This window comes from Pecten maximus, chromosome 11, assembly GCF_902652985.1.
Source record: "Pecten maximus chromosome 11, xPecMax1.1, whole genome shotgun sequence".
In the NCBI taxonomy this organism is placed as follows: domain Eukaryota; kingdom Metazoa; phylum Mollusca; class Bivalvia; order Pectinida; family Pectinidae; genus Pecten; species Pecten maximus.
The window spans coordinates 12,436,864-12,458,761 of NC_047025.1; the positions used below are offsets into that span (position 1 = coordinate 12,436,864).

At 34.8% G+C, this 21,898-nt stretch overlaps 2 protein-coding genes across 2 annotated transcripts; both read right to left on the reverse strand.

Annotated features, from left to right (window-relative positions):
* Nucleotides 1-1,537: 1,537 nt before the first annotated feature.
* LOC117337788 (polyadenylate-binding protein 2-B-like) lies at nucleotides 1,538-9,566 on the reverse strand. The gene is made up of 8 exons (XM_033898903.1): nucleotides 9,485-9,566; nucleotides 9,216-9,363; nucleotides 7,951-8,074; nucleotides 7,420-7,481; nucleotides 4,886-4,992; nucleotides 4,445-4,532; nucleotides 4,025-4,164; nucleotides 1,538-2,404 (listed from the first exon to the last, which is right to left on the reverse strand). Exons 2-8 carry the CDS (start codon nucleotides 9,348-9,350, stop codon nucleotides 2,368-2,370), a joined length of 693 nt encoding a protein of 230 aa, XP_033754794.1. The 5' UTR covers nucleotides 9,351-9,363; nucleotides 9,485-9,566; the 3' UTR covers nucleotides 1,538-2,367.
* Nucleotides 9,567-16,582: 7,016 nt separating this feature from the next.
* LOC117337789 (protein FAM210A-like) lies at nucleotides 16,583-21,865 on the reverse strand. Its single transcript, XM_033898904.1, has 3 exons — nucleotides 21,542-21,865; nucleotides 20,233-20,644; nucleotides 16,583-19,694 (listed from the first exon to the last, which is right to left on the reverse strand). Exons 1-3 carry the CDS (start codon nucleotides 21,726-21,728, stop codon nucleotides 19,223-19,225), a joined length of 1,071 nt encoding a protein of 356 aa, XP_033754795.1. The 5' UTR covers nucleotides 21,729-21,865; the 3' UTR covers nucleotides 16,583-19,222.
* Nucleotides 21,866-21,898: the final 33 nt, after the last annotated feature.

Genomic DNA, 21,898 nt, shown 5'->3' on the forward strand with positions numbered 1-21,898 from the left:
GATATATTTTCCCAATACACTGATTTGAGAGTGGGAAAGTCCATTGTATAGGGTAGATAGCATTTGCACTTCCTTTCACACCTCGTGTACAAGCTTAACTATCTGGGTCACGATAGCGATTCAGTTTACATGTAATTTGGAAGGGTCAAACATCAGACAAAACTGGGTTCCGGTGCACAGGGGCTTGGCACGATGGTGATGACGTTCCATATATGTATGTATAGTATATACATAAAGAATACATGGTCAGTGTCTTAAAATATAAGCTGTATTTTGGCGAGGGTAAAGAAATCGCCACTTTTGTCTTTCTGTCCCGAGCCAGAAATACAGCTTATATTTTAAAACACTGACTATGTATTCTATTTATCCTCCAACAGTCATGAAAATAATCATCAAAAATAATCATTTTTATGTGAAACGGTGTCAAATATCACAGAAATATGTTCGTCTTTTAAACGTAGTTTCACTTTGAAGTAGGTCAGTCGAACTGACGCACGTGCTAAGATTCCAAAATACAGCTGTTTTCCGTCACTGCCGTATATACAGCAAAAATATATATACGATGGGTGTATTCCGACAATGCGGTGGCAGTTGCAGGATAAATTCATATATGGACCTTCATTTATAAACTTGTCACTGAATATTTCACTCGAAGAACATTTTCATAACCCGCCATTCTCGCAAGTTTACTCATGTGCACACGAGTGCTGAGAAAGGTGTGTGCATTCAGTTCGACCAATCAAATCAACGCTTACTCAGCGCGATCGACTTTGTTAGAGTACTGTCGATACACAGTAATGTAGTACCAATACCTGTCGGTACTTGTGTTACACTTTGACCGTACACACTTCAGCGCGCAGCGCTGTAAGTAGATCGCATTCTGTTATATGTAAATCGAGTATACCGGAAGAATATAACCCAAAACAAACAAGTTTTTTCAGTTTTCTCAAACACTATGACACAAACATATGCATGTATGTGTCATAAATCCTTCTCAAACTCGACACTCGCACACCACTCGGTGACTCGCACACTTAAACATGGTCGCCGCCATCTTGGAAGATGAAATATCCAACGAGAAATAGCAATATAATATTTATTCTACCATGTTTGCTATGTATGTAACGCCAGTTTTGATTGGTTTAAAACCATGTATTATTTTCCAATAACCCACGCTCGTGCCAATAATACACGGTCGTGAGTCACGGCTGTTACAATTTTATATATCTAAATTTTTCTTAAACAAGGACTGATAGAACGGACGACAGGCAGACTGTTGAATGGTCATATGACCATGGGTTCAAAATAACACAACACATAACATATTCTGTAATATTTTATTAACAATTCCACTGCGTACATTTTTTTCACATAACTTGTATAGTTTCCTTTCTTTCTTTTCATGTTTCTTTTCAATTTCCCTTACATTTTTTTCAATTCATGAACTTTTTTGCTCTTAATTCCTTTTTGCCATTTTTTATTTTCTTTTTTATTATCTTTTTTTTACAACTACGCTTTTCTACTGCCTTTGATTTTCTTTTTTTTTTCTTTCTCTTTTTTTTTAAATTTTTTTTTTCTTTTTTCCAGTAGGATTTCAGATGAAAATAGGTCTGCCATAGAAATGGCCTTAAACAGAACATATATTGAGGACCTTCACAGACGCCCGAAAGCATCAGGACTCTGCAACCTGAAAAAAAGCTAAATCCTGCATTAGTTCACAGAATCTGCAAAGCTTTACCACATTAAAATAGAACGGTTTATCAATAAAATAACTAAAATAAATTTGGAATATCAAATTTACATAAAATGTTACTACATACCCTTATATCATAAAAATTGGTAAAACATTTTTGAAGTTAGTAGTTCTAAAATCATGATGAAATGGTATTTTAAGATAGTGGTTTCATTGAATTTAATGTGCTGGTTTTATTTGTTTACTCCTATAATATGATAAATTAACTCTTTTTCCCTTTTTGAAACTTTCTGATTTCTTTCACACACATTTGCATACCGAAGACCAAATCAATTGGTCCAGAGATTCTATTTTGTTTCTTCATAGTTAAAGAACTAAGAATGAATAAGAATCAAGACATTAACTGTTTTAAGACTAAATTTCTTTTTTAATTTATCTTGAACATCATTTTATGTGGTATCCCGAATAGTTAACTTACTTGGATCTTTTTTAAATACTTGAGAGTGATAACTTATTTATTTAATATTTTTCATCAGATATTGATTATTTCATTAATATTGCTCAATTATCTCCAAAAATTTCTTTCTCAAGATATATATCTTTACAAAATTTCATATCCAAATATTAAGCCTTTCTTTTCCTTGTTGTCAGTAATCTTAATGGCTAAACTTGCATCAGTAAGGAGAAAAGTATGAGGCCCGTCTGTACCGACTGAAACATAAAATGAAATTGAAAGTAAGAACAAGATAGATAAGCATTGATCAAAACTATTCCGGTCATCAATCTTGAACATGCAATATCACAATGTCAACACTCCTATCACTACAATACAGTAATCTATTATCCATGTCTTTGAACACTCCCCCACCCCCTTGTGTAAAATCTCCCATTCAGTTAATCAAGGTGTTTCAAATTGGCACATCAAACAAAACATTTTCCTCTTTTCAGTGCTTTTTGTGAAGTTATCAATTCGAAAAATATAATCATCACTGCTATATAAAACACTGAAAGGACAAAGAAGTGTCATTTCAATTACCTTTCTGACAAAACTTAATTTTTGAGATTTAAAAAAAAATCTGTTTTAATGAATGCTAAGTTTGAAGATCCTGTTAAGTTTCTAGATGACAATAATTCATTTCATAGGAGTCTATCTTGTTTCTGAAATAGAATGTGATCATACACTGTAAAATAACAATGCATAAAACAAGCATCGCCAATAGGACAGCAAGGGCCGTGCTTTGTACCTAAAGAGGAGGACCATTGGTCTGTGTAGAGAAAGAGAATAGGGCAACCACTTGAGTCTTTATACAAAAAGAATAAGATTACTTTAAGTCATCACATTCTCAGACTGTATTCTTCACAAAAACTCCACATGTGCATACAAATAAAATTTAAAGTAGGGCTGTAACGAGTACCCGGGTGACCCCTCTTGGGTCAGTTTTGATCCCGACCCGGGTTTGAAATTGTGTACCTGAACCCCGAAACTTTGTACTAACATAGTACTAACTACTATGGTTCACAGAAGTACACATATAGTTCAAAATACACAGTAGCCTTGACACACCTGAGTTATTACGGTAGAGCTGTGTTTCCAGTCATGCGCATAACAAACTGCGCGTATGTCAACCAAACAACATGACTTCCTTGATTGAAGTGCGACTCAATACAATGTCTTTTCATCAGAGTACATATCATGACTTCATCAGTAATGTTCTACTAAGAAGTAAGAACTATTCAAAGTATTCATTTAACACAAACAAATCCATGTTCATAATATCAAAGGCTTCTCCTATTCTATTCTAAATGCCCGTACAGGGCTACAACTTACAAGTCTACAGCCAACAGGACACCGGGTACGAGTCGGGTTGTAAAGACCGAGTACCCGGGGCAAAGCATTTGTACCCGTGACAGCCTTAATTTAAAGGGGTAGTAGCTTGTCAGTACATCCATTCCCAATATATATACTTTCAGCAGACTTGAAAAGCCCTCCAGTTGAACTCAACAATCTACAGAACAGTTGACATTTTTCCTGACCAAATGGTTTTGTAAGAGCTATTTAAATTTGTATTCAAAAACATTTGACCTGTGACCATATATAGCTGCCAATGTGTTAACGTTATTTTCACTGCATAGCCTTCGCTTCAAGAAGCTACCGCAGACATTTATATCATGCAGAGACTTCGGTTTTCATTTGAAGAAAATGCAGAAAGAAAGCTTCAACATGGCATATACATGCTAGTAGTGTGAAAGAAGAGATAACAGTGAAGACTCTGTAGATCTAACCAATAGCAGATTATATATATGACTAGCATTTCCAATGTATATACATACGTGAATCTGCCCCTTGGTCGTGGTGAGTAACCTCCATATGGAGACCCTCGGAACCCGCCACTACCTCTCCGATACCCTCGGCCACGAGGAGGTCGGTTTGTTGAACTAATGCCAGGTCGGTTTGTTCTTTTTACAGTCACCTACAAAACGACAGCTTGTGTTTAAAATTTCAACAAGTTCAAGATGGCAATTTGCCAATGCAACATTTTCACTTATAAACAAGAACATCAATATCTCCCTCCAGTGTATGTACCCATCAACGAACATGCAGGAAACTTTAAGTTCAGATATGGCCACCATAGCAAAGTTTTGATCAACAATTTTCAACATAACACTGATCCTCACAATGTCTTACAGACTGCCACAAATTATAACTATCCACAAAGCTAGAAATGTGCCCTGAATCACAAGTATGTTTACCTTAATTTGTCTTCCCCTAAACAGTGAATCGTCCAGCGCTTGTGCTGTGGCTACAGAGTCTTTATCAGCAAATTCTACATATGCAAAGCTGTAAAATAAACAAAGGCACTTACTTAATGAAGCAATAATTTACAGAAAATTGTGTGATTATAGAATTGAATTTACCGCTTGCTAGAACGTTAATGAAATTACATACAAGCCAGGTTGCTTAACAAAAGGACTTCATTTTCTAATTAACATGTAAACAAGTAACACTCGACAGAAAAATATCAGTTGTGTTGGAGTCAGGTTACAAGGTGGGGGTCAGACTAGGGGGTGGGGGTCAGGTTAGGGGGCGAGGGTCAGGTTAGGGGCTGGGGGTCAGGTTAGGGGGTAGGGGTCAGGTTAGGGGGTAGAGGTCAGGTTAAGGGGTGGGGTCAGGTTAAGGGCTGGGTGTCTTACCCTTTAGGATGTCCTGTAAATTTATCGCATAAAATTGTCACTCTGTTCACGGATCCACAACCATGGAAGTGCTGTTCCAGTTCTTCAGCTGTAGCTCCATAATCTACCTAAAATGATGAAAAAGCTATGAAGAATACCTGTTTAGCGCACCAGAGATGCACACCATTATCATATTCCCTACCAAAACTCATGTCTTACATTACAGCTATTTCAAAACATTTGTTGGGGAGTGGGGACTATATTCGATATTCAAAAGTTTTCCTTGGACCCAATAATATATACAATTCAACAACTGACACATATTGATTAAAACAGTTGCACTCCTATATATAGCTAAACAGTAAACACATTCAATTTTTAGTATTTAAGATCATGAAGATTTGGGTTTTGTACTCCTTATGTTATATTCATATTATATGCAACACACAACTCTTAATCAGAGACTTTTAGGTTGTGTTAAAATATAAAATTCTTTTCTCTATAAAAATATACTTAATAATGCATTGTATTCAAGATCAGCTGCAAGTTGAAATCATCACTACAGCGTGTAGCTCCTTAGTCTAACATGTAATGAACATCATCTCTTGAATACCAATGTGTGAAGTATTTATAGCTTATCCATCATGTCTGTAATATATGTACTATTCTAAAGTCTGTCTATCAAATGTTTCTGTGTTTCAAATACCAGTTTATAGTGGCATTTATCAATATTTTCTTCTTCATAATACAAACTCTAGTATGAATTCAATAGTTCATAATAAAACTCATTGTACTCCCTAAATTTAAGCCTTGTTTTGGTTCAAGATCAGCTCAGGTTAAAATCATTGAATGAAACTCTTTAGTCTAACATGTGGAAACATCATTTCTCAAACCAAACAAAGTCACAAAATCTTTTTTTTTTAATGAGTCTTGTGACAAATGAGCTACTGTAAGTACAGAAGAAGACCAGAGAAGTATATACAATTTCAACATAATTGTAAACAGATCCATACAGCGGTTCAACCAATTGTAGACTACACCAACTTGAGTTACTTCAGGACCAGTCAGCAAAAGACCTCACTCAAGAGTATTCAGTTCATCACTTACAATCACAACATGCTTATTTTCAATAACAAGGCTATTATATATATCAGCGTCATAAATCAGTGATTATAGTCATAGATTTCTATTGATATTTTATACATAAAGATACATATCTTAACAAATCTGAATTATGGTTCAAGATCAGTGAAAGTTTAAATCATAGCCATATCACAGCTCTTTAGTCTAACATGTGTAAACATCATGTCCTGAACCATACTGTCCATTAGATAGTTGTACATTGTCGGTTAGCTTGTATGTAAATAGATTTTAAATCCAACATCCAAACTGAAGCTATGCAGGTAATACAATTACAAATAAATCAATTTCCTATACTCCGAGTAGACATAAACTAGGGCTATTCCTTTATAATATAAAAGCATCCCTATAGCTTTTGAAATTAAGACAGGACCCCAATTATTTTCAAGAATTTCATCTGAACTATACAAAAAGGACCCCCCCCCCCCCCCCCCCCCCATTTACAAAATTAGCCAGTGTGAAACCCAAGCATACAGTTGTATATGATTTTTTTAGTTCCTATTCATAGTATTCTATTAATGTAACAAACTTTCAAAAATAACAAATTTTTATCTGAATGCCTTGAACTTATTTCAATTTTACAAATCAGTGTTTTTTGTCTTTTTAAAACTTCGTTGAATTCTTTTAACCAATGAGAGAAATGAAGATTGGTTCAAGATCAGCAAAGTGTTGAAATCATAGCTACTGTGTAACTCTTTAGTCTAACATGTGTAAAACATCATCTCCTGAACCATCTCACAAGTTTGAATACAACTTTCTGCTACAAGCACTGGCATAACCTTCCACTCATATCAGAATCAAAATGATGATAATACTAATATTGAAACCAAAATAAAAGATGGACCAGGATTTCCATGCCGCTAAAGACTGTACAGTACGTCACATGTACGCCAGAAGCTGTCCAGGATGGAAAATGTGACGACAATACTTAGAAGTTTAGTTGCCATTCATAGTATTCTATTCATAAAACAAACTTTCAAAAATAGCAAATGTTTATCTTAATGCCTTGAACTAATTTCAATTTTACAAATAATTGCTTACTATTTATAAAAACTTTGTGGAATTCTTTGAAAAAATATATACTTTATAAGATAGACATTGATGACAGTGAGAGAAATGAAGATTGGTTCAAGATCAGCAAAGTGTTGAAATCATAGCTACCGTGTAGCTCTTTAGTCTAACATGTGTAAAACATCATCTCCTGAACCATCTCACAAGTTTGAATACAACTTTCTGCTACAAGCACTGGCATAAACTTCAACTCATATCAGAAGCGAAATAGTGAAGATACTAATATTAAAACCAAAACAAAAGACTGTACAGTGCGTCACATGTATGCCAGAAGCTGTCTAGGACGGCAAATGTAACGACAATACTCCAATGGATTCCACAACGGGTTTCTTTTTGTAACTTACATTTCCAACATAAACCGATCTGTTATCAGCTTCAAGTTTTTCTTCAACTGTAGGGAATCCAGCTGTGGGGAAAAAAATCAATAGCATTTAACATTAAAATGTAAATTTGTACTCTGTTATTGAACTAATAGTGTACTTACAAAATCTAAACTTGGCAATACATATTTAATTCTCATTCCTCTAGTCATTCCTTCAACCTACAGCTTACTATTATACTATTTGGACTTTTAAATTAATCTTTGTTTTTGTGATTAATAGGAATCTGGAAAACTAAATGAAAGCTGACATCAAATATAAAGTAAAAGGAACAAGTATTTATCCTTTCCAAATCTCACAAGTTTTAATAGAATACCAATGCTTCCTCCGAAATAAAATACATATTATGAATTATTACTTTTGAACACCATTTTGACACTCAGTCAAAGATTTATTTCCTTGAAAAAGGGTAGGGGCACCCTTATTAGGGCAGGCACCCTTATTAGGTCAAATACGGTATTTGTAAACATTATCTCATTTGTTGGTGATGTATACCAGCAGTGGTGGCTGTTGTTGGGGAGGTGATGTTCATTTGTTTTTCCACTTCATTCTGCATTTCTTTCAATTTCTCTGCTTCCTCTTCCATCTCTTTCACACGGGCCTTGATAGCCTCCAACTCCTAAAATATAAATCAGAAACGTTGAATAATTGTTTACTATATCAGGTGGGGGAAACCACCAACTTGTGTATAATACCAGCCTAAGCTTTTTCTTAGGGCCACTAAAGGCACTTATAGCATACGCAGGATGGCAGTATATATCAATTCTAAAGAATATATCATACCATCTCCTTTGATTCCAACATTTTGTTTGCCGAGAATTCCGTTTTAAATCACCCTGTCAAGCCTATACATATCAAGACACTAATTTGGAGACAAGGGCTCTTTGTAATAGTTTTGTCAGTTATTGTGGGAACACTAAAACCAAGTCCAGATGATTCAGATTATCGATAGTCAAAATTATTTGGACTGTAATTGAAACTGTAACGTAACAAAAGCAACAGATGAATTAAAATCTCATTGTTTTTGGGCGGTGTATACGTACTTGGCCATTGAAATTATATCATTTTCAGGGACTGGGATAGAATTTTTAGAGCCACTAAGCATTGTGCCTGGTGACAATAGTACAAGCCTCGCACTATTTGAAATCCACTCGGCACCAAATAACAAACTTGTAATTTCACCTAGATTTAAGTTTAGACTTTATTATAATTATTGCACATGTCTTTGTGTGTGCATAAATCTAAGTATACATTAATTAAGTTAATAAGATTTTTGTTATGAAATAAAGAAAACGACAAAATCATATTTTTAATTTTTTAATTTCACAAAAATTTTGTTGTTAGGTGAGCTTGATTTTTGTGTTTAATATGTCATTAGGCGAGCTGATTTTTCTATGATTTTGTGTAATATGCAGAGTCGTTGGATTATTTTTTCCATATCAATTTATTTCAAATGTTCAAACACTTCCTGTGTCCATTACATTTGATTTTACATGTTTCATTGTTTGTATACTAAAATTGTATATCAAAAGAGGAAGACGCTGGGGTTAGGTTAAAATATATGTGGACCTGCTGCTAGTTGACAATTGTCTGAATTAGGCCAAATTACGTTTTGGCTGCACAACTACGTATACACACTAGACTAGTTATTGATCCCCAATTTTAAACTATCGAAAATGGATTTGCGATTACATTCCGGAGTCATTTTAACACAAATCGAATGCCTTTAAAGCATCTTGACACCTTCCTGACTTACATACCGGATCCTCCACGGCCGACTCGTCTTGGTTTGTTGCTGTAGCATCATGATCACCGTCTCCTCCTTCAAACTGCTGTGCGTCCGGATCGAAATCCGTTACAGAATCATCTGCGAAATCAGGTTCTTTATCGGCCATGTTTCATTAATATCTGAAAATATGTATTTGAAAATGTACCAATACATGTACAAATGAAGTATAGCGATGAAATTGCCTTCCTTGATCCTATTTCATTTTGGATGATGACGGATTTACATTATACATTAATCTACCTGTTATTCTTACGCCGGCCGGTGTCCTTTATGTTGCAACCAATTGAAGAGTTCCAATGTTTTTATCGATATACTCTAAGAGTTACTTCCCTTATAACAAAACACTCCCCGTTTTTGAGGTGGTCAGACCGAAATTTACAGAGAAAATGTTATTGCAGGTGGCACTATTTCTTTTTTTATATCGAACATGAATTTTGAAAGTGAAATTGTTGCATTTTACGGGTTTTTCCCATGGATTTCACTTTTTACCCTCAGGTACCAGAGAGTTTGTTGAGGACTGTATTTTTATACGTTTTAGGTGAATTGGCTATTTATATATGTTATACGCTAATTTTTGATACACTGTACTTCACCAAAGATTTTTTTTTATATTTATAAGCATGGACGCGTATATATAATATACGTCACTGATCAAAATAAACAAGGCAGTATATCATACAGAAACTCGATTATCCCATGAACATATAGATCTTATATCTAATATATAAGAAAGTTACATATTTTAGAAAATTATATACTAAAACATAAATATGATTCTAAGAGTTCTCTACATTCTCCATATTAGGCCTTGAGAATTCTACCCGCAGCTTGTATTTATCCATATGCACTGATTGATGCCTATGTCACTGTATGTGTACTTTAAAACCATAAAAACTGGAAGCAGAAACTCGCATCTGACGATACTGTAAATTAGAAAGGATTTGATGTTCAACAACGAAAGAAGACTAGAACACACCAAACAAAAGTCATATTTATAGCCCAGTTTAATTACCCCTGTCTTTAAAGTTAATTCCCAACTAAATCGATGGAAGGATTAAGACAAAATCCAATATGATCTTACACGTGTACGTTATCATCAACACAAACCAGAGACTTATATATCAGATATATACAAGCTTATGCACGAACTAATAAGAGTCGTTTTAAAAATTTTGAAGAAACGTTTTGCTTTCAAACTTTTTTTTCGAAGCCTAATTTAATTTTTCAATTATTGTAGGTAGATAATTAATTCACAACGACCGCATACCACTGTTTAACACTTTCAGAACGTTGTTCGGCATTCTGATGAACGTTTTGTTTAATTGTATTTGTTCAAAAGTTGACGATTAAAAACGTTAAATAGGGCTGCAATTTATTTGCAAACGACACTAATTGGAAACACAGGGACTTGACACGAATTCCTAACCAACAGTCCATATATATATAAATAATACAAATATGTATTGAGGTTGGGAATCCGTGCCAAGTCCCTGTAATTGGAAATGAAGCATTACAGAATGACGTTTAATTATTGGACATTATAATCTGTTGTATTAATTGGATTATGAAGAGGGGACGTGTGCAATACCACGTCATTGTCTTTATTTAATCATTATTTAAATTGTAAATATTTCATTCCGGTATAGCGGATCCTGTACTGGTAATAAACCTACCTTATTTTATAATTGACAGATATACGTAAGATATCCACCTCGGGGCGTGGTCTAGCATACTGTGAATTTATATGTGAATGGTTACATTTTGTCAATGATCACCGGGTGATACCGGAAGTTACGAATCCGACGGGGAGTATATACAAATCCGACGGGGAGTATCTACCCGAAGGGCGTAAGGACATGGCTGGGGTTTTTTAACAGTGATACATGGCATTTTAATATACTATCGGAAATATGATGATACCCACGGAATTCTACGCTATCTCCTTTATACATATCAGTAATTCGTTAATCTCATAACCTTGCCGTGTTTGATTGATGCTCAATATTATCCGGCTGCCCTACTGTCAAACGACGAATTTGTTATGATTTTTGTCAAAAATACCCAATAATCGCGATCAAAACACGATGGACAGAGTTTTGGCATTAAACATTGACTACAATAAACTATTAGTAATCAACAATTTGTTTGGATTACAGCTATAAAGTACCTTAATCGGCTAATTATAATGACACGAAAAAATTCCGACGGGGAAAATCTCTCTCCAATATCTGAATCCGACGGGGACTATCAGTTCACAGGCTTTCATTTGATTTTCATTCAGATATCAAATACTTGTAATCAATATGACACTTGATTTCATTTTTTTCCAGATTATCCTAGATTTACCCAGTTATCGAAAGATTCTGGTGTTTTACATTTGATCCAGTGACTTCTTGCCCGTTAACGTTCATTCTTATTTTTGTAGGATTAATAAAACGTTTATGTTTTGGAGTTAACGAAATTGGATTTAACCCCTTTTTTGGGGGCGCGTGAAGCCACAACGTGTTACGTGTTGGCATTATCCTGAAAATTAAACGAAATAAGTGTTGACGTTATTAAAGTCTCTACTTCAAAATTCATTGGTGAGGGGTTACATAAATTGATATTCCATATTTGATCAACAATAGTTCGAAAACGAGCACATTGACATATGATTTTTCGCCATTTTCTGCTATGGCATGACATCCGATTTCCAAAAATAGATACGAGAAAACAAGTTTAATACAGGAAAATTCTGGCTTCTGAGAGGTGTACAATTCCTGTTATCATTTATATGATATTTGTCAATTGGACATTTTCACGTGTACATACAACATATCAGTAATACGTTACATACAGGATTGAATCATAGAATCTCAAACAGTGAATTGTTTTGCAATCTATGATACGACATTTAAGCGTCCGAGAGAGACAGCAGCTCCTGGGAGTAGAACAGCGCAACAATATGTAATGCATCTAACGTATAGAGTAATTGACGGGCACAATTGCAGATTTAAATGATTTCACTTGGCTTATACGGAGAGGTTAGAAACATTTTCTGTTAGATGCGCATGCTCCTTGGAGCTTTATTCATCAAATTGTTGTATATAGTTTTTTTGTTTTTGTTTTGTTTTTTTAGTTTGTTAGCAGTTTCGCTAATTCTGGACACTATCATAAGTGGAATTGAGCTTCATAAGATCGAACGCAACTGGACCCATACAGTTTTCAGTTAGACTTATTACATTTTGATAACGTGTAGCGCAATACACACACTGTACGATGCTTGACATACTTGTACATGTATATATTTACATTTACACTGCAGCCCTACTATATAACTTTACCAAGCTCACTTGAAGGTTACGAGTCCATAACGTCATTACTATAGTGACGTCATAATTGTCACGTCGGCGATAACGAAAGATGGCTGTTGAAAAGGTGGTTCCGTCTTTGACAGTAATAATTTGTTCATTCATCGTAGCAGCAAAATTCCTGGATATAGTCTTTAAAAATCGTTGTCAAATGTAAGTATAAGCATTGAACTGCTTTCATTTGGAAGTTATGGGCTGATGAATGCCAACTGGACAAAGGCAGCATGAAGCACTAGCGCACTTCATTAAATTTGCCTTTGTCCAGTTGGCATTCATCAGCCTATAACTTCCAAATGGAAGAAGCTCAATGCTTAAGTCGCGACTTTGTGTACTGATATTCCCCGTCGGATTCAGATATTGGAGAGAGATTTTCCCCGTCGGAATTTTTCGTGTCATTATAATTAGCCAATTAAGGTACTGTATAGCTGTAATTCAAACAAATTGTTGATTACTAATAGTTTATTGCAGTCAATGTTTAATGCCAAAACTCTGTCCATCGCATTTTGATCGCGATTATTGGGTATTTTTGACAAAAATCATAACAAATTCGTCGTTTGACGGTAAGGCAGCCGGATAATATTGAGCATCAATCAAACACGGCAAGTTTATGAGATTAACTAATTACTGATATGTATAAAGGAGATAGCGTAGAATTCCGTGGGTATCATCATATTTCGAATAGTATGGTAAAATGCCATGGATCCCCATAAAACATACCCAGCCATGTCCTTACGCCCTTCGGGTAGATACTCCCCGTCGGATTTGTATATACTCCCCGTCGGATTCGTAACTTCCGGTATCACCCGGTGATGATGATGTAATTGGCGAAGGAATATATTTCATTTGTTCTGACTATCTGACTCCGTCGATAGTCAGAATTCCGAGCGTTATCAGAGTATACGTCGTGCGGCATCCGTCGTCCGTCTGACGTGAAGTTTTCCATTTTTTCATTACCAAGAGTTTCAAAGTCATAATATTTAGGCGATAGGTTCCTTGGACGAGGTCTGACAAAGATTGCCAGGGGAAATTACATTAACCCATAGCGAAGGGCACGGGGTCATTTGGTGGGTGATAGGTTCCTTAGACGAGGTCCGAAAAATGCGTAGAGAAATTATCTTGACCTATAGCAAAGGTCACAGGGGTCGAATTTGTTGACATTTAAACGTCTTCTTCCCACAATCTAATACACTTAATATAATCATGATATTTGGTTGAAAGGTTCCTAGGATGAGGCCAGCAACGTTTCCAAAAAGAAATTACTTTCACCAATATTCAATGTCACAAGGGTCAACATTTAAATGACTTCTTGTCACAAACCAAAAAGTTTCAAATTTGCTAAAAAGTTAAAAGGAGTTTTGCTAACAAACCGAAAGGCCTAGAAGCATGGTATTTAGCTGGTAGAGCCCTGTGAAGGAACCCCGCAATGCGTCCAAAAAGAAACGACATTGAGCGCTATTTATGATCACAGGCGGTAAATTTGTTGAACTATTCAAACGACTGTTTCTTACAAACCAAAAGCATAGAGTCATGATATCTGACTCTTTGGTTCCTGGGATAGAGCCCTATAAAGGATGTGAAAAGAAATGGCCATGACCCCTTCTCAAGGTCACAGGGGTCAAATTTGTTAAAACATTCAAACAGCTTCTACTCAAAAAACAAAATGCCTAGAATCATGATATTTGGCTGGTAGGTTCTTGGTACGGAGTCCAATAAAGGATGTGAAAAGAAATGGCCATGACCCCTTCTCAAGGTCCCAAGGGTCAAATTTGTTAAAACATTCAAACAGCTTCCAAAAAGGCTTATAATTATGATATTTGGCTGGTAGGTTCTTCTAATGACACGCACCAAAGTTTGCAAAAACAAATTACCTTGATCTATATTCAAAGGTCATAGAGGAAGATTTTTTGGTTTGTAAAATACTAGGATGACACCACATAAAGAAATTACTTGAACTGTATTCATGGTCACAGAGGTCAAATTTGTGAGAGAAAAAAAATATTGAGGTTCTTCAAAATGGTGGCCATAGTGAACATCTTGGATTTCTAACAGACCTGACAAAAACACTTACTCAATATGTCTGGTAACTGCCATCTTAACCTTACTACCAAGATTTACATTTTGTTTCAGAAACAGATAATTGCACAATTATGTTTCAAAATGGATGTCATAGCTACCCATGACAAAAAATATTTACACCTTCTCAGGAAAGTCTCAGTACCATTTCAATCATCAAACCCCGGTGATGGAGCTTGAGCAGATGAAGTTTAGATTTTTTCCCCCTCAAAATGGCAGCTATTAGCCATTTTTGATCAATTCGAAAACATATTGGGTAATGCGAGTGAAAATATATCAAACTCTTTGAACTGGAGCCAGATGTTTTTGAGATATATTTTTTCAAGTTTGCAACCATCTTTCTTGGATTCCCAACCAATCCAAAAGCTAACACTAGGTCAGAACCATCTATGGATCATTCTTGGGTCTGAATTTCAGTTAAGACCATACACAACACATCAATAGATGTCCTGTCTGAATACACCTCGTCTTCATACAATTAACTTTCTATCAATTCCAAAATTTCAAAATGGTGGCTATGACGGCCATCTTGAAAATTGGCATACGGTAGGTTCAAAGGTTAAAACTTCAGTTCCTATACTCAACTTATAAGGGATAGTCCTATCATGATATTACTATCTATTCAGGAGAAGAAGTGATAAAATATACAAGAGTTGTTGGAGAACAGCATAGCTTGTCTCGCAAATGTTTGACAATAAATAATCAAAATATATTGATTGGAATGGTTTCGCAAATTGCATTAATTATATTTATATTGTTTACCTGATCAGATTGTTTTGTGAATTCATGCAATTTTCAAAACCATACCATTTTATATATATATATAAATTATTTATTCATAAACATTCGGGAGACAAGCTATGCTGTTGTTAAATGAATATATTAAATACAAATGTAATTGCTTTTGGACATATTTCTTCAATTTTTTGACAAAATATTATCCTAATGAGAGTTGTCTCCCTTGAAAAATGTGGACCAGTATAAATTGTCTATTGTGAGCATTTCCACATTGTTTTATTTTCAGTTTCACCCCAAGAAGGGATAGTGTAATTCCATAGGGACTCTTTTACCAAATATCAGCACCCTAGTACATCATAAAGTGACGTGTTAATAGCTTTCAACATTTGCACACAAATTTTTAAAATGTGTTTTTTCCCCAAAAAAATCTTTCAGTTTAACTCCGACAAGGGATAGTTTAACCCCCACAGGGAACCTAATACCATGTATTACTATGGCTTTCAACACTCACAACATAAACTTAACACAAAGTCCAAAGATTTAAAAGCAAAAACAAAAAAACACAGATTTAAAAAGAAAAAATCAATTTTTTTTTTAAAGTTTTACTCCAGGAAGGGATTGTCTTACTCCATAGGGACTCTATTGCGAAATATCAGCACCCTAGTACAATTATAAAGTGATGTATTAATACCTTTCAACACTTGCACCAAAAGCTAAACGCAGAAATATTCTTTCAACACTTGCACCAAAAACTTGACGCCAAAAATTTTCAAAAAACTGTTTTTTTTTCCAAAAATCTTTTAGTTTAACTCCGGCAGGGTATAGTTTAACCCCCACATGGACCATATTACCATAAATTACTATGCCTTTCAACACTTGCACCAAAAATTTAACATTTTAAAAACCAACACCGACGCCGGAGTGACGACATAAGCTCTCACTCTTCTTCGAAGAGACGAGCTAAAAAGACATGGTGTCAATTTCATATGAAGTTCCTACTGTTCAGGATCGATTACAGACCAAGCCTACTCAATCCTCTGTGTTTACCATTATCCCTTCAGGAGGAGTAGTGATAACAAGACAGTTTAAAACAGATGGACAGACGAATGCATAGACAATGTGCCATGATTAAAGCTCAACTTTTCAGCAGTAGAGCTAAAAACAACAAAGTATTTAGTAGATTATGAAGTTTTGCTACTTTAATGTTTAACTTCAAATGAACTCTTCATAGATTCTCTAGATGTCTTTGCAGAACCAACAACATGTATATTAAATTCAAAATCTGTAAGTTACTTATATACATGTAAATGATACAGTTTTTGTAGAAAATCATTTTTGAGGTGATTTTTTCTTTCAATGAAAAGTGTAGCTTTTGGTTTCATCATCTGCCATAAAATGTTAACAAGCATAACTGAATTTCTAAAACTAACGGTTGATAATGAATATAAATTACGTTATTTAACTAAGCAAAGATGAATTTTTCATAACACACTGCATACTAGAGTCTATGAAAAAAAACTCTTTTCTATAAAGCATAATTCCAATTTGATCAGAATAAATTACCGGTATCACACATGCTTGTATTGACTGTCATGGTAAAATTAAATTATTCAACACTTCAGCACTACATTAAAACACTTGTAAAAACACAAGGAACCTGAAGAATCACAGTCCAATCTAACTTAAACACCCTCCTGTTTCTGTGGTTCTGCATTGAAATTGGTCTTTTCAGGTTCAGTTAACACGAAAACAAGATTTTGTCAAAGTTGTCTCTTAATACACTTCATCATTACATACACAAGTGGTTTCTAAGGCAGGTTAGAAAACCACTTGTATATGCATTATATAATTAATCATTATCAATTTAAAACTTGTCCTCAAAATTACTTTACTTTTTTACTGTTCATGTACAATCTCTTCAAGATGGCTTAAAATTGTGATCGTTATCCTTGTATTATTAACATGTTGTAATTATAAAACTGGGAAAGGTAACTCTTATTTGAGTAAAGTTGCTTCATCTCTGACAAAAAGCAATTATATTATGTTCAAATGAAAATTATTAAAATAAACTCTTTATATATTTTTATACAATAAAATGTTTTTTACACAAATTACCACCCTCCAAGAGTTTATCTAAAGTCAATGGTCAGAAAAATCAGGTTTCACTGTACTGTGTAAAGTTTCGCTCTAATTGGTCAAAAACAAAACAAAAATGTATTTTCACAGCAAAATCGTATATTTTCACTGCTCATCGCTGCAGTGAAAATGCATGTTTTATCAGTTTGATAAATTTCTATATTTCCCTGGCAAAAAATGCAATAATGTTTATACATGACTTTTCCATGACTAGTATGGTATGTACACAGTCAACTTCATCAGACAAATGACAAGGGCAAGTATGTAAGTGTACACATACACAAGCATGTGCACACAAAGGTGTTAAATGTGTACGAGTTGTCTTTGAAATTTGAAGATCCATGTCAATTTCAGCTATGCTGTTGTGTTATATTACAACACTATGGTGTTGTATTGTAATTGGACAGAATTGACTCGATTCTGTATCTCTTTGCCTATTACCTGGTCATATATGTGCAAGTGTGCCATCATTTCAATAGAAATAAGAAAGACCAGAACAACAACATTTTTGTAGTTCTGAATAGACCTGAACTGTATCATGGTATAGATCTATGAATTGAGAAAAACAATACCCCAGAAAAAAGGAAGCATTTTTCATGGTCCCCTTGAAAGCCATTATAACTTACTGTGTATGTGTGTATATTATTATATATACATATAACTTTACATATATAAATTTTGAATATACATATATACAACACTTTCTTATCTCTCCTATTTCATCATTATCACCATCACAGGGTCTTGACACAAATTTTCGACCCACGGTTCATATATATTTTTTAGAGTATCTACATGGACTGTGATCACTGTATTATGGAAATACATCACAGATAAGTTGCAATTGCTTGTTGCTCTTCAAGTTTATCAATTGTCATTAATGGAATGTCATTCCTATGAATGGTATCTGCTAGCTTTAAGCAATGCAGTTCATGTATTATAACCCTTTTGACACGTTAAAGAAACCTAAATATGTCTGTAACAGATATACAGTGTTCCAGGTAATTGATTGATGGGCAATATTTCTACCAAAACTTTTGAAACACGAGGGCTAGGGGTAAAATTTTATTTCATATGTCATTAGTACCCAAAAGGTTACACATACAGTCATAACATGGTCACTTAATTTGAACATTGTGGGGTAATTAACACAATTTTTCAGGTGCAAATTTTGATGGGTATTTCAAGCATGCATGCAGCTTGACTTGTATTGAATACATGTTGGCAAAGTTTGATGATTTTGAATCGACATCTTTAATAGCTTTCATAAGGAAAACTTAAACAGTAATTACAGTATTCACATTTTAGATTTTTCAACTTATCATATTAAAAGCATGCAAATGAAAATGAGAAAATCAAAGAGACACTATGAATCCATTTCCAACAATTACTGCTATATACATGTATATATGTTAAAAATCATTCATCAAATCACCAATGTACAAACAAATACCAGTTATTGTTCTCACACCTGCTGTTGACATCAGATGAAAAAAAATGTTGACCAATTCCTGACGGAAAATAACTAAAACGGCCCCACTTGAAAGCAGTCGGAAAAAATATATCACAACACTTGCATTAATTCAGCCTCGCATTCAAGGAAATATGCTGCATTTCTTAAATCTGTATGCGACATCTTCTGCTTAAATAATTACACTCTCTTATGTTAGCTAAATTGTATTCATTTCTTAGCACTGTTTCCGTTTTTTCTTTTTGAATTTTTCCTGTTAAGTCGAGATGATCTAAATTTAAGCAGAAACCTGTCTCTTCTTGATTTAATGTTTGAAATAAACCTCCTTCCTGCAGCTTTCATTTTTCTAGTCCTCTGCACATTGGCAGTCCTTCTTTTCGCCCTTGCGTTTGCCCTGCTTTGTTTGAACTTCATCGTGCCCTGATCTTTAGCATCCTTGACTCCTTCCTTAAAGAGGCTCCTTAATTTATCTTCTTGCTTCAAAGGAGGAATTTTTGCAGTCTTCCTCATGTACTTGATGGCCATATTTGTGCCACCAATGGTTACTGTGTACCTAGCCGGAGTAGCTAACTTGTACATCAGGTATGCGAGTGCCACATTTCCAACACTTGATGACTTAAACGGATTTGTAATTGTTTCACTGAAGCCCAAATTCTCTAGAATTGCCACAATGTCCACTCCACTGAAAATTCAGAATAAATTGCTTAAAATTTTGTAAAAATTCAGAATTGAATGAAAATTAATACATTTTTTTAAACTATTGTTCAAATCATGGCCTGGACAGTTCAGACTCTGTTCATTTGGATTTTATCAATACATTTCAAATAATTAAGTGTATGGGTTCAATGATAAAAGTCACATTCCTAGCTTGCAAACCCTCCATGTTTTAGGTTATAAGCACTTTGATATATGTAAAATGTGTTATAACCAGTGTTTTAACCGTAAGTTCTACAATCTACTAGATATGAAGTTTTTGATCAATATATATGTTTTGTCAAATTAAAGAAGTCTTATCTATATTCCTCTGGTTGGTATAAAGTACACTATATATCCTACACTTATTGACTACTAATACAAAGTACTGCTGTAACAAATTTTGAAGATTTCCTATATCCTCTGTAAAATAGATTTTTTAAAAACATCTTTTATAACAGGAATAGGAAACAAACATATTTTTGGTTTTGCCTTATATGTCATATAGATGTCATATAGATATTTACCTATCTACAATCCCGTAGAAACTTCCAAACCAGACACATGATGTTAGCAGATGCACGCCAATGAGAACCTTTCCATGTTCCTTATAAGTTTTCTTAAATCTCTGCACCAAAGAGAGTTGTTCTGTGGGTTTCTCAATGTCCTTTCCTTCTTCAACAGGTTTCTCAACACCTTTTTGTTCTTGTGCTTTTTTACTTTCGTCTGTGGAATTTTGGTTTTGTTTCTGCCTTTGTTGTGTCTGCACACTGAAACGTCTGGAAATGATGTGATTCTGATAGCGATTCATCTGTACATTGTTCACATCACAGTGATCAGATCCAAACAAAGGTATACTTCTCCGACATGTTAATGGGTTTTTGCTGAAGGAATCTGATGGGTGCAGTTGCAGGCTCACCAAGACTGGACGTGTCCTTTCTGAAAATGAAATTGTGTTGTTTATATTGGACTCTTTCTAAATTCACTGAGAATTTACAAGAAATATGAATTAGGTAAAGAGGAAATTTAATCAAAATTGACATGATATTGAAAATAAATCACTCCTAAGTTACATATAGAAGTGTTAAAATACATAATTGATAATAATTAACATGACTTGTAGTACTTAGCAAATTGGCTACTATTGCCAATTTTATTTCCCGGGAAAGCTGGCGATATATTAAACCTATGTCAGAAATAGCTATATGTAGGTCAATTACCTACTCCTATGATATAAGAGTTTGCTGGTCAGCCGATTTATTATTATTATTGTGCTGACTGTAACCAGGCGCCTGTCAAAATTTTCTCGTTGCGTTGAATTATGATGTCCAGACTACTATTGAAAATAGCCTGGTAAATAAGCTAGACCATGTGTCCCAGAAGGAGAAGCATCTACTGGCCTGCTTCTTCAATGACACTGGTCATGCAAATCTTGGTAATGTCCTTTTAATGCCAGGCTCTCAATATAAGAACAAGGGTGGCACCAACAGAACTAGCATAACTGCTCTTATTCCACTAAAACTAATTACCAATACCATTACAATTTTTGAGTCTGCGATTACATATGTATTGTCAGCGGATTCAATGACCTATTAATGTTATATATATACGATGAACCCTACAATACAGTATTGACTAGCCCGAGTTTTTTCTGGCCCTGACACAAAGTCTAGTGTACATGTCAACGCCAGAGAAATTTCGGGCTAAGTATTGACAAGTATTTCATATATTTACACACACAAACACACCTCTCTCTCTCCTCCCCTCACAATCACCGTCAGTGGCACACACACCAAAACCGTAACAAGAACAAAACGTCAGATGTGCCAACATTACCATGTACTACAGTTCCTGGACATCTAAGTGCGCGCGTGTCTTGAGTCACCGTCTTCAGAGATGTCCATATCCATGGACGCGCCCTAACGAACTCTCCGGGGTCGGGGACATGTCCAGTTCGGGATATAGGCTGTCGACATAAATGTTGGACCGTTCTGTGAACGGAAACACGAGCTGAATTAAACATATTACTTAAATACCTTATATATCATCACCTTCATAAGAGAAACAACACTTTAAAATGATGCAAGTTCATAGAGAAATGACAGCGAGATAAGACTCGATTCTAAGGTGTTCGATGCCCGGGAATGTCATCCAGCTAAATATGCTAAATACTATATGGTCAAGCACATCGTT